Here is a 13,350-nt window from a genome sequence, read left to right on the forward strand (position 1 = left end):
GCAGCAGTTTCTTTGGTGGAAGACATTCCATGATGTACTCAAGATGTGAGTACATCTGCCTGCTTTGTGAATCAAGTTACTGGTATTTTCAACCTTTTCAGTTGTATTTATTCCTGTGTAGAATTAATTCATGATTCTATTTTCAAAATGAATAACATAAAATGCCTACCCTACGCATTATTTTTATTTTCGGTCAAATATTCTATCTGGAGAGTTGCAGATATCTCACGAATTAATCAATCTTCAAATTCATATTAAAATTACATCGAGATATTCGATCTAGTATCGAGTAATAGTGGAATCAGGGAGTTTGTCGTCGAATATAGTTGGAGGTTAGGTGTATGTTTCTGTATTTAGTCATTCTGTTACTCTAAAAAAGTAAAATAAATATTACATTTTGTTTGTACTTTTTTGTATTTAGTATGGCATCTGGACTAGAAAGTTATATTAATCGTATCCTTTTTGTATTTATTCTTGGTGTTATCAATATTACAGTTATTCATATATTATTAGGTTACCGGTTACATCATTATTTATACTAATTATTTGTGTAGGAAATGTTTAAAGATAAATAATTTTTTTTAAAAATAAAACGCTCATCCTCCCATAAAAAGTACTTTGCCATCTACCTTTCTTCTGTAGGAAATATAGTATTCCTACCACATTTATTTATTATAATATATTTCAATAATTTATCCTTCTTTATTTCAGTATTTCATCTGCCTTTACCTTCTAGGAAAAACAGATTGGAAGGTATATTTCAAGTTTTTATTGTATCTTCAGAAATTTTGATTTTTTTTTCTTGAATCCCTCTTGTGTCAGATTAGAAGATCATCGTTTCGGTTCTGTGATAAAAATAAATAATATATATATTTTTTTTGTTAGAGCATTGAGTTTGTTTCCTTATATTACAGTATAATCTTTTATTTTATTTATTTAAGAGACTTGTTTAACGTTGCTTCAATTTGGAACTTACATCCTCTTAATCAGTCATACATGTTACATTATTGTGTTAATGTTTAGTAAGCCTATTTTAAAGAACCCACCGGGTTGATCGGATACCGGTGTTCTTTGGTGGTTGGGTTTCAATTAACCACACATCTCAGGTATGGTCAAACTGAGAATGTACAAGACTACACTTCATTCACACTCATACATATCATCCTCATTCATCCTCTGAAGTATTATCTAAACGGTAGTTACCGGAGGCTAAACAAGAAAAAGAAAGAAGGAAAAAGAAAGCCTATTTTAAAAAATATTAGAAAGTATATATATATATATATATTTAATAATCAAATGTAAATAAAATTACTCGCCTTCAAAAAAAAAAAGGAAAAAAAATAAGAATTGTGATGAAGTAATATCATTTATAGAAAGATATTCTATTAGCTTACTTGTCATATTTTTAAAATGAGTGATTGTTTTTCAAACCTGCTGTGATGTACATCACTGAATATGTTTTTCATCTATATTTCCTGTAACACTTTTTTCCAAATTACATTTATTCTGTTATATAAATAAATAAAAGAAGACATCAGTAAATTATGTTTTGTAAACTGTTAAACATACCTTTTTGTATCATATTACTACTTTTTACTGAAAGTTGATTTTCTTATAATTTTACCTTTTAATTATAAAATTGTAATATGGTTTGCAAGAATTTTTTTTAAAATAAGAAACAGGATTGATCATTCTTCCTAAACAAATTTTTAAGATACTGTATCAATAGTTACAGCTGATGGAAGAAACTTTGTGGTGAGTAATATTTTGTTTTGTATTATTTGAATTTTATTATACTAAAATTTATTCATTATATGATAATTCTTTTTGTCTACTAAGACTAAATGTGTTTGTTAGTGATTTTCTAACGAAGAGTTTTGTTAGGAGTAACCTTAAAGTATTAATTCTGAATATTGGCTAATAGTTTTACCCTTTTTTTTGCCTAAGCAAAGTAGCTTATAATTCATTTTTGTTACACATGTAACTTATTTTTTAAACTAATAACAACTTTTTACTGTGCTTATTTATCAAATAAACAAATTTTATTATTAAAATATTATTTTTCATCAAATCCTTTTCCTGTTTTATTTCATTTTCTGTAAGAAATTAATATATTGATAATATCGAGCAGTTGTAAAATCGTAATATCATTGCAATTATATTTATAAGACTAAGATAAAATAAGTGTGATCTTTACGGTGTAAGGTACTGATGATGATCTTTAATCTTGATGGCAACCTGGTTATTAGGTAAAATATTTGTTATAAATCATTTATCATGATGATACGTTCACGAATATGAATTGAAAACCATTAATATAATAATTATTTGCAATTTAATATTCATTGTAGCACTTCTTAAAAAGAATTTTATCATCAAGTGTTCTCCCTGGTGGCAGGTCCCTTATGCCACTACTGTCCCCATTCATCCCTGTACCAATCCTTGTTCACTCATAGTTTCCAATCTTCACCACATTTGTTAGAATCATCCATTTTTCACTTCCTTTCTTCTTCCATAGATCCTTCTAATGCAGTTTTTTAAGATTCCACTTCCTCTAACCACATGTCCTAACTAATTTCCTTTTCTTTTGTAGGTTTCCTGCATAAGTGCTCTTTCATCTTTAATCCTGTTTCATTACTTTCTTATTCCTCACTTTATCTGTCTATCCCATTTTCTCCATCCTTTTCCATATCCACATCTCTAAATCCTCTCCTTTCCCCCTTTGCAACGTTCATGCTTATCTTCCATAAAATAAGACGTCCCATAATAGCATTTTGCTAAACTCTTCCTTAACTCGAAATCCAGACTTTTACTACATAGTAATCGCATCTTACGGAAAGCATCCTTTGCCGTTGCTAACCTTTTTATTTTCATTACAATCTTCTAATATTTTGTCATCATAATGCCTAAATTTTTGTAAATGTGTTCTATCATTTTATCAGTATGATGAGTGACTTTTATTTAAAATTAAAACAGTATAAAGCAGCTGATATCAGAGCTGAGTGTTGTTTGGGGAGAAATTTAATGAAATTTTAATTGTTTAGAGCTACATACCCACATTTGTGGTTTTAATGTAATTATTTATTTATTCGTTCAGTAGCAAAAGGCTGATGCTCAATAATAGTTACTCTGTGGTCGATTATGATTATTTATAGCATGTAAAAAATGTTATATCTGACCAGGACACAAACCTAAATATTCAGATAAAAGGACAGAAACACTATCACTCTACCTTTTAGTTTGTAGTTACCATCTTCCATAATTATGGAATCATTCTGATTATTTTTTTTTCTGTTTTCTAAATAAGGAAATAAAATTCAAAAGAATAATAAAATTAACTTAAAAATTAATGTGTTAAAATATTTAATTCTTCTTTAGATTTCAACTTTCTGAGGTCAGCACAATATTATAAATAAACTAGTCGGCCCGTCTAGCCAGAACCTGAATCCTCAGAGTCCAGGTTGGCCCAGGTAAACCATGGAGCCAAGTCAGGGACACCTCAGGACCTACCCCAGGGCCACAGAGCTTGCCATTCCTGTGTTGCAGGGGATGGTGCCTTGGACATCTGTAGAACTCACTTTCCTGTCGCATTCCCGTCTACCCAGAGGGCTCTGCCCCCTGGACTCCTGCACTTTGTCATCCTCATGATTTTGAAAATAATACTGATGAATAACAATTAAATTATTCTAGCTTTTTTAAATACCTGAAAAAGAAACTAAATTACAAAAGACAGAATAATAGTAGCTATGGTAACTAAAGTACTAACCTTTGATGACGATAAATTCATAACTTATTTCTTTGCCATGGAGGTAGAAATATAATAATGAAGTAAAAGGATTAATCTTTTTTCCCTTAATGATTATCTTTAATTTGCAACTTCACCCTCCTTGAGAGTGAAGAAATAATGAATATTTTAACCTCAAGGGAGCTAGGGCCTCTACATGTGGCTTAAAACCTTCCATGTTATAATACAATGTATCCTGAAAATTTGTAAGCAATCGATTGGTTGGTTCTTTGAGATTTTTCGAGATGAAATATATTTAAAAACTGACTTTGTTATGCCAAAAAACGGGTAAAAACTTGGTTTTTGTTTATCCTGAACAAACAAAATCCTCTTCTTTATATAATAGTAACTTATAGATAATTTGTTTTATGTATACTGTGGATAAGCCTACAAAAAATGCCACCTTTGTGAAAAAAAGTATTTGTAAAAAATACTATAGTGGGAAATTTGCTCTTGATAAGGATTAGAAAAGGAATGTAGAGAAACAGTAATTGTTGTTAGTAAGCATGAGTTGAGGCTGTCTGAAATGTATTATTGTTTTCCTTGAAGCTTTCTATAACTTTTCTTGAAGTTTTACATGAAAATCCATGATTGTTAAAACATTTCAGGATGAATATTTCATTACTGTATAACAATTCAATAGGAATGGTAGTATAATGATAAATGTAAAATTATTTTCTGCCCCCCCCCCCTCATGTAGGTTGGGTAATTTTTTGTTAAAGAAACTTAAATTTTAGGAGCTTTTACTCTAAAAGTAAAAAGAACTTTCAGAACTGGTCTGTTTGATGAAAAGGCATTTAACAAACATCTTTTTTTAATTTAGAAAAGCAGACTCTTCTCACCATCCTCTTTTCATAATTTAAAATTTGGTTTTTGCAACATAATATCCTATCTAATCAAAATATATACAAAACAAGAAATAAACAGGCATCTCTAAAAAAAAACTTATTACACCATCAGTTTATTATGTACATGTAAAAATATGATGTATATCAGATGAATTTTTCATTTAAAAAAAATCCATTCAACAGACCAAGGAAGAACGAAGAAGAAATGTACTCGAAGATGGAAAACATACTTCACATAGTGAAAAAACAAAGGTTGGCTTTTTTTTGAACATCTAAATAGAATTAATGATAGTGGAATTACTAGATAGATTTATAATTTATTAACAAAATACAAGGCGACCACAGATTGGCTGAACAATACACAGAAGGACTTCAAAAAACTAAAACTGAATATATTAAAGATAAAACACTTTTTTTGGAGAAACTTAAAACACTAAAAATAATTGAGAATCTGATTGAGAGGGGAGCAAGAAAAGTACCAAAAAATATAGAAGAAGTATGGAAATTAAGATTTAAAACTATCAAAAGGACATGGAGAGAATTTGAAAGGAAGAGAGAAAGAGTACTACTACATTGAACAACTGTGCCCCTATAGTACGCCATTTGAAAGAAAAAAATTACAGTAAAGTAAGGCCCATTTTTGTATGCAGAAGTATGTGTTTGTTATGCAATAGCAGTTTTGTTGTCTAATTTGATTTATGGATATCATTTGGATGTCTTGTTTGGATATCATTATTTATTAAGAAAAAATGACTACCTGGACCATTAGCAAACTGCCTATTCATATTAGTGAGGTTCCTCCCACAATGTGTGATGAGTAACTGCTGAACCACTAAAGTGAAACTCTACCACACATCATTACTGTGGAGTGCATCCATTACCCAGACAGGAGCCTGAACAGTAAGAGATATTTGAATATATTTGTAAATATGAATAATTATATTTGTAATATGAATATGTATAGATTCATTTCATGAATTGCTTGTGTAAGTCTGTACAGCTTATTTAATTCTTCTACTCTAATAATTTCACATTTCTTTGACTTACTATTATTATTTATAGATTATAAATTTTGGTATTTGTAAAAATTATTAAAATATATGTATTTCATGTATCCTGTACTTAAAGTATTTCAGAGTAACATGAATGAAAGGATAAGTTGTAAAACAACAATTTTTGTGGGAAAAATTAATTATAAATGAAAGATTTTATTTATATTTTCTGGATCCAATTCTATCAATTTGTTTATCCATATTTAAAATAGTTACCTGAAGTAGTAATATTTAATTACTTATTTATTCCTGGTCTTCCCTCATGTTGTGTGCATTTTTTTTTGCCAGATGTCTGTTTTGTTTTTTGCCTTTGTAATAATTATACCTTTATTTTTGTTATAGGGTACACTTAAAGGATTTGATCAGACAATTAATTTAATATTAGATGATAGTCATGAGCGGGTTTATAGTATGAGCCAGGGTGTTGAGCAAGTTGTGCTAGGATTGCATATAATACGTGGTGATAATGTGTAAGTTTTTTCTGTAATTTCTTTACCATGATAAAAATTTATTTTTTCCTAAAAATAATAGTATTTCATTTTATTTATGGGTAGGTTGCATTGACATTTACTATACATGTACTTATTGAACAGTCTATTCCATGTATTCAATATTGTAAGTACTACTCTTATCTCGGTATTTTACCATATTTTTCATGTAGAATGTTGAATAAAGTATCTAACCTAACCATCTGGTAAGAGATGTTTAAAAAATTAAGGTTGAAATACTACCCTGAACATTTTGAATTCTGTGGAAAACACCAGTAATTTGGAAAAATTGAAGTGCATATAAATTACTGATGTTAATAAACCGATTAATTTAAATTTTCAGCTACTTTTGTTAAATTTTTTTTAATTTGAAATTTTAAAATAAATGTAGCCTTAATTCTTTAAACAAAATTGTCAGCAATAAAACTAATAATACATCTTTTAAATTCTGCATGCACTTTTCTTAAAGATCTATAAACTCAATTTAAAAAATTTCTTTATGAAATGGTTAAATAGAGATGGTGAGATTGAAGCAATGTTGAAATGGGGGAACTAGCTGATGGGTATAGCTGCGTGTACTGTTTTAGAACAGTTTTGACTAACCATCTTTTAACAGTTAATGTTCTTTGATAGATTACAGTACAAAACGACTGTACAAACTAAATAAAAAACCTTAGGCTTATTTTTAAATTTTAGAACATACATTTTTTGTTTCAGGGCTATAATTGGTGAAATGGATGAAAGTATAGATTCTAGGCTAGATCTCAGTTCATTAAGAGCAGAGCCATTAAATGCTGTTCAACACTGAAATATATGAACAGATTGTTGGTATTATTGTATCCCCTAATTGTTATGTCCTCTTTGTTCCTTATCAATTGAAATAAAATTTCCATGATATATTTATGTTCAAATACAATGTCCAGATGATTGTGAAAGTTTTTTCTAAACATAACTATTTTTAATTTTGATTATTTTAATTTTATTATAATTTTAAAAAAATATAAAAATGAAACAATACAATTTTATTAAAAAATGGTAATAGATTATCTTGATTTATTTTATTAAATTGACCTTTAAGTTAAAATCAATGTATTATTTTTTTTTTACTCTAATTTTTTTTTTCAAGTTTATAGTGTTAAAATGTTTCTGTATATTTATTAAGTAATTTAACAACATTGTACATTTCATGGAAATAAAGTTACTTTATATATTTCTAAGTGTCTTAATGTGTACCTTTTTTAACAGCTTAACATGTTTTCTATCTGTATACCAGGTGTACAAAAAATCTCATGGACACCACATGACTTCCTTCCTTGTATGCCTATTAAATTATTTATACACATGTTTTGCTGCACTTCATTTAAACTTATTTCATTTGAAAGTGAGATACGATCCTCCAGTTCTTTCTTTAATAATGTGAACAATTGCTGAAATATTAGTTTTTATTAACATCAGATATTTATACAATTATTAATCCAACAATCTTACATGAAATATTAGGAGAGAGTAAAATTACCTTCATTGCTCGTATTACTAGATCGTGAATTGCTGCTTAACAAAAGTTTTAGATTTCTGGTGTGTTGTATAAATAAAAGTTAATAATAATTAAATTATTCCATTTAGTGAACTCCTGTATACTGATTGCAAATATTAATTTTGACTCAATGGTGTAAATTATTCAATTTTTATTATTGGATTATTTGGTGACTAATCAAAAATAAAAAAGAAACAATCATACAACAAAAAGAAAAACTACATGAAGAAATATATTAAAAAAAAAAAACAAAAAAAAAACAAGAAGATGAATATGAAGAGGAAGAAAATGTTAAGAACAAGGGAAAATAAAAAAAATTAAGAGATGTTAAAACCAAAAAAAAAATAAAAAGGAAGGAAAAGTTGCAAACAAAGAAAGAATAAAAAGATTAAGAGAAGATTATGAATATAAGAGAGAGAAAATTTGAAAACTAGAGAACACGTACACAAATTGTGATCAGAAGAACTATATCAAACCAAAGAGCAATTAAGTGATTGCCAACAAAAAATGAAATGATGATCAACTCTAACTTAATATCAATATCAGAGGAGTAATGAAGTAAAAGATAGGAGTTTTTTGCAATTTATTAAAATCAGGCATGTATGCCTCAATGTATATGTTCTTGTCAGGTTCTATTTTTCAGTCACTGTAGTTAACTTTTATGTAGATATAATTAAACTGAAATTAAACTAGAAAATCCAAAAATAATACGATTCTAAATTATAATTTTCAATTAATATTAAATAATCAGATGCTTCACCAGATCTATTACATTTACACATGTAATAATGCCTATTAAATTACATATACACATTTTTAAAAGTACATAAAATTTTATTTCACTAATAACTTCTGATTTTTTAAAAATATTTTTTCTTTTTAATATTATTATTATTATTGAATAATTATTATTTATTGTAAAAATTCATTTTACAATCACGGGTTAATAATTATTAATAAATCAATGTATTTAAATTAAAAAAAGAGTTATAAAAAATAAATTAAAAAAAAGGAGATGAAGAAGTCTGATATGCCTTTCCTTGTAAGATCCAAATATTTCATTAATTAAAATTTTATTTGGCTATAACTCTGAAACCAATGAAAATAAGTACCACTTATGATATTTCATTGAGAAGCTGTCACTCAATGAGGGCTTATCTGCAGTTAAGAAAACGTCAAAAATCCAAATTTTGTGGGATTTTAGGCTTTTTTGGACACTTTTGGTTCAGTCGATTGCAATTAAAAGGGAAGGTGCCCAAGTAGGTGTTACAAAAGTTCTAAATCCAAAATTTCAACATCTTACAGGTAATCGTTTTTGAGTTATGCGAGATACATACGTACGTACAGACATCATGCCAAAACTAGTCAAAATGGATTCGGGGTGTCAAAATCTGAAAACTGAAATTTTTTATGATAATACTTGCTTTTCTTTGTACAAGGAAGTAAAAAAGAATATCAGGATTTTAATTTGTTATAGTATCTCTAGGATGGGGTGTAAATTGTTGACTTAAGGCTAGAATCAAATAGCAAAAAGTACAGTTTTAGTTGCACCCTTGGTTAAGAAGAGTATCTTTCTGCTTGACAGCGTCACTAACAAAGTTGGCGACTCCTTAACAGAAAGCCTTCTGTATTTTAAAGTTTGTTAAATGTAAATCTGCATTACACTTCAACTTGAATTTCATAAAAAGTTTTAATTATGATCCAACTTGACAGTAACATTTGTTGATGGCATAATTGGTTTGAAACAATTGTATGTCAGTGTCTGAAAAAATGTTGAATGTATCTGGAATTTTTTCCTGCTAAAAGTGTTAAAAAGTTGTTAGGAAGACCAGCTGCAAATTAATAATGCCAGTGATGACAGTGTGGAATGTTTTAAGGAAACACTTACATATGTGTCCATACTGTTTTCAGCTGTACAGTTTAAAACTTACTGATTGCATGCCACTTCACAATCGAAATGTTGGAACATGAAGATGATGAGTTTCATGATCATGTTGTGTTTAGTGATAAGTCAACAGTTCATCATAGTGCACAAAGTTGATACACATAATATCTGTACCAGGATGACAGAAATTCCCCATAACTTTTACAATGTAACTGCCCAACATTAAATTTTTTCTATGCAATAACCCAACAGCAAATTTGTGGGATGCTATTTTTCACTGAAGTAACATAATAGGAGTTGCTTATTTGGATATGCTGCATACAACTACTGTCAACTAAAAGATGGACCAGAGAATTTTATTTGTTAACAAAATGTTACACATTTTCACTGGCATAATCCTGTACAGGATTGGCCTCTGGATCAGTTAGGATGGATCTGATGACGGAGCTTGTTTGTAGTGGCCCCTTAGTACATCCAGTTTGATCCCATGTGATTTTTTCCTGTTAGTTTTTATATAGGATTTTATGTATGTGTTAAGCTACCTGTGACCTACCCAATATGAGGTAGAGGATTGAAGCAGCTGTTGCTTCCATTACTCCAGACATGCTGGTTAAAGTACGGGATAAACTCTCCTACTGGATGTGTGCTGCTTGTCAAAAGGTGTTCACATTGAATACTTGTATGAAAAAACTGTAAGAATTACTCTTTTGTTATATTTGTGATTCATTATCATAAGTCAGATTAAGAGACAATTAATAGCTTTAAAACCCCAATATTTTTTTGTACACCTTGTATATTTTCAATAGTTTTGCAATTAGTGATGCATATAGTGTTTCAATTGTGGTGTTTCATTTTTAATTTCCCAGCTATAATGATATATGCTGCTGCAGTAACTATAGCTATAATGGAAACATATATAGATTGGTAAAAATAATGTACATTTTTTAAAAGTTTTATGTCTTAAAGTGATTTTTTTAAAAAGTTTTTTACAAAAAGAATGAATTTAGATAAATTATAAATAATCTGCAAAAAAAAATTATTCAAAAGTTCAAAAAATCAATTTTTATCAGATGAACGTTTGTGGGTATGTATGTTGGCATTTATTTGGTCTTATAACTCTTGACCCCATTGACTGATTGTCTTCAAACTTGATAGACAGGCACTACCTTCAGGGGGAAAAAACATATTAAATTTTTGTGAAAAGTGGTGGGGGTGTTTTGTAAAAATTGGGTGTTTTTGAAAATAAAAAAATTTTCAAATCTTTACTGGGATACTTGCAAAAACTCTTTCTTACAAAAATTCAACACAAATTACTGAAAACCTTTATTTAATATTCACCTCTCTTCCCAAACATATATTTCCTCTCTTCCCTTTATGTATGTATATATATATATATAATATATTTCTAGCTATATCTTGCTTCAGAAAAGGAGTTAATGGGAGCTTTTACTTCTGTAATTTCTACAACAACAGGCCTTCAAATCATTATAATGAGATTTTTTCCATCCCATCCAATAATCTGTGGTAACAAAAAATATTCTTTTAATTAAATGATTTCTTTAAAATTTTAATCCATCTCCCAAGTTAAAATTAAAGTTTACATTTTAAAATGTAAAAATCTTAATTTTTTGATAGCCCTTACCCTTTAATATCTCTTGAAAAAAATATTTGCCAAAAATTTTCTCTCTCTTAGAAAATGACAACTTTCTTAATGCCTGTATCAATATTTTTAAACAATTTTAAAAATTAATTGTACCCAAATGCTTCCCCTTGAGTATGAAACTCCCAAAATGAAAAAAAAAAAATTCTTTGCAATTTTAAACTTAATGTTCAAAATGTATTTTGTTAAAAAATAAAGTGAATAAAATAACTTAATCTCTCTTGATTGGTGGGGGGGGGGGGGAGAATCAGAACAATTTTATTAAAATTTTGATGTTAATTTATTTAAAATCAATTTTAGTGAATATTTTAATCATTAAAAAAGCCCTTTGATGCATAAGCCCCAGACATTTTTTACAGAAAAAAAGGAATTCATAATTTTGGTTTTTGTTTTTCAATAGAAAGGAATTATTTTATCATAAAGATACAAATAGAGCATAAAATGATTGAATTAAGCCAGAAGGTTTTTCAAACATGAATTGCTTAACTTGACTGGTGTAGCCAGGAAAGTTATGCAATTCATTGCAAGTTATTTATATTCAATTATTCATTTCTTCTACATCCAATCTCAAATTGTGAATTATACTTGTGTAATTTGACACAAATTAACTTTAGGGATAAAGACCTTGAACTTTCTTAGAAGACCTCTGTTCAAATCTGAATTGTAAGTTTGTATTTTATAATATAAAGTGGTTCTGGTTCTGTATCCTGTTTTTCATTCTTTTAAATCTGTTTTATTATTACACTTGCAACATTAATTTTTTTTCACCTTCAGAGTATGCTGCTTGTTAGCATGATATAATACATTACTCGTTACTGTTATACCCATTTTCTTATTTTATCTTTATCCCCATTTAATACAGTTATTAACCATTTGCAAAAAATGTATTCCTCAAACTAATGCACTGTTCATAACTGTGAATTAAAATATTGTATTTCTATCAGGTGCCATTTCTGTTAATAAAAGATTGGAAATTGTGATAGATATCTTAACTTGTAACACTATTCTAAATAGTTGACTGGAGCTTACTCTAAATAATTCTTTCAAAGTTTTTCAGTCAAGATATTCTTTACAGCAGAAGAATATTTGTTGAAAAAAGAATTTTGCTGCTCATTTTCTTACCTGAATTATGAGCAGCAAAACACATATTTTACAAAACACAATGAGGCCTAACTATTGTTACTTCTATGTGTTTAATATTTCTTGTTCTTTTTCTACCCTTCATGTTTAATTTCCATGTTTTTGAATCCTTCTACGTTCACTAATCTCAAAATCCTTTAATGTATTCATATTTCAAAGTCATTCAGTTAAATTTTAGCAGTTTGATTCAGAGTCCAGGTTTCATACTTTGTAGTAACATATACATTAACATTTTGCAAGGCCAGATCATTTTTACTAAGTATCCTCCTCATTCTTGCAAAATTAAATTGTGCTTCTCAATTTTTATTCTGTAATCATCTTTTCTCTTGTGATTGTAACTAGATATGTTTACCTTTATCTCTTCACATTTAACTATTAATACTTCATTAATAGTATGATTTTTGGATTTATTGAATTTCATAAATTTTGTCTCTTAATTAAGAAATAATCTATATTTTATACTATAGATCATTACTTTATTCATTAATCTTTCAAAATTGTTCAGGTATTAATATTTATCACAGTATTATCTATAAAGTGGATAGTATTTGTTTTACTTTACTTTCCCATTTACTGTTTACCAGCCGTTTCCTGAACAAAAGCTCTTCATTATCTGCTACAAGCTGATAGTATATAAGGTAGGATATAGGATACATTCCTGTATCACTATCTCTTTTTACAAATCTTAAGGCTTATCAAAATTGAATAATTCATAAGACTGAAAAATCCTACACCCAAATAATAGTATAATAAACCTATAAAAAAGATTCTGTGCTGTTCAATTCAATATTATGAATTGAACAGCATTGTAGAGACTTGTATTATACAAGTCTCTACAATTCTATTATATTGTAAATTTTAACTATGTTTTTTACTGTTAACAGCATAAATAAAATTCATATACTGTTAAAAATATATGTATCCAAGAGCAATAAAATTAAACCTGCAATTAGCAAAAC

General features: G+C 28.2%; 1 protein-coding gene across 1 annotated transcript; it reads left to right on the forward strand.

Moving 5' to 3' along the window:
• Window positions 1-292: 292 nt before the first annotated feature.
• On the forward strand, window positions 293-7,394 carry LOC142328699 (U6 snRNA-associated Sm-like protein LSm8). The gene is made up of 4 exons (XM_075372633.1): window positions 293-453; window positions 1,715-1,755; window positions 6,027-6,154; window positions 6,890-7,394. Exons 1-4 carry the CDS (start codon window positions 423-425, stop codon window positions 6,978-6,980), a joined length of 291 nt encoding a protein of 96 aa, XP_075228748.1. The 5' UTR covers window positions 293-422; the 3' UTR covers window positions 6,981-7,394.
• Window positions 7,395-13,350: the final 5,956 nt, after the last annotated feature.

Source organism: Lycorma delicatula, chromosome 8 (genome assembly GCF_047948215.1).
Source record: "Lycorma delicatula isolate Av1 chromosome 8, ASM4794821v1, whole genome shotgun sequence".
Taxonomy (NCBI): Eukaryota; Metazoa; Arthropoda; class Insecta; order Hemiptera; family Fulgoridae; genus Lycorma; species Lycorma delicatula.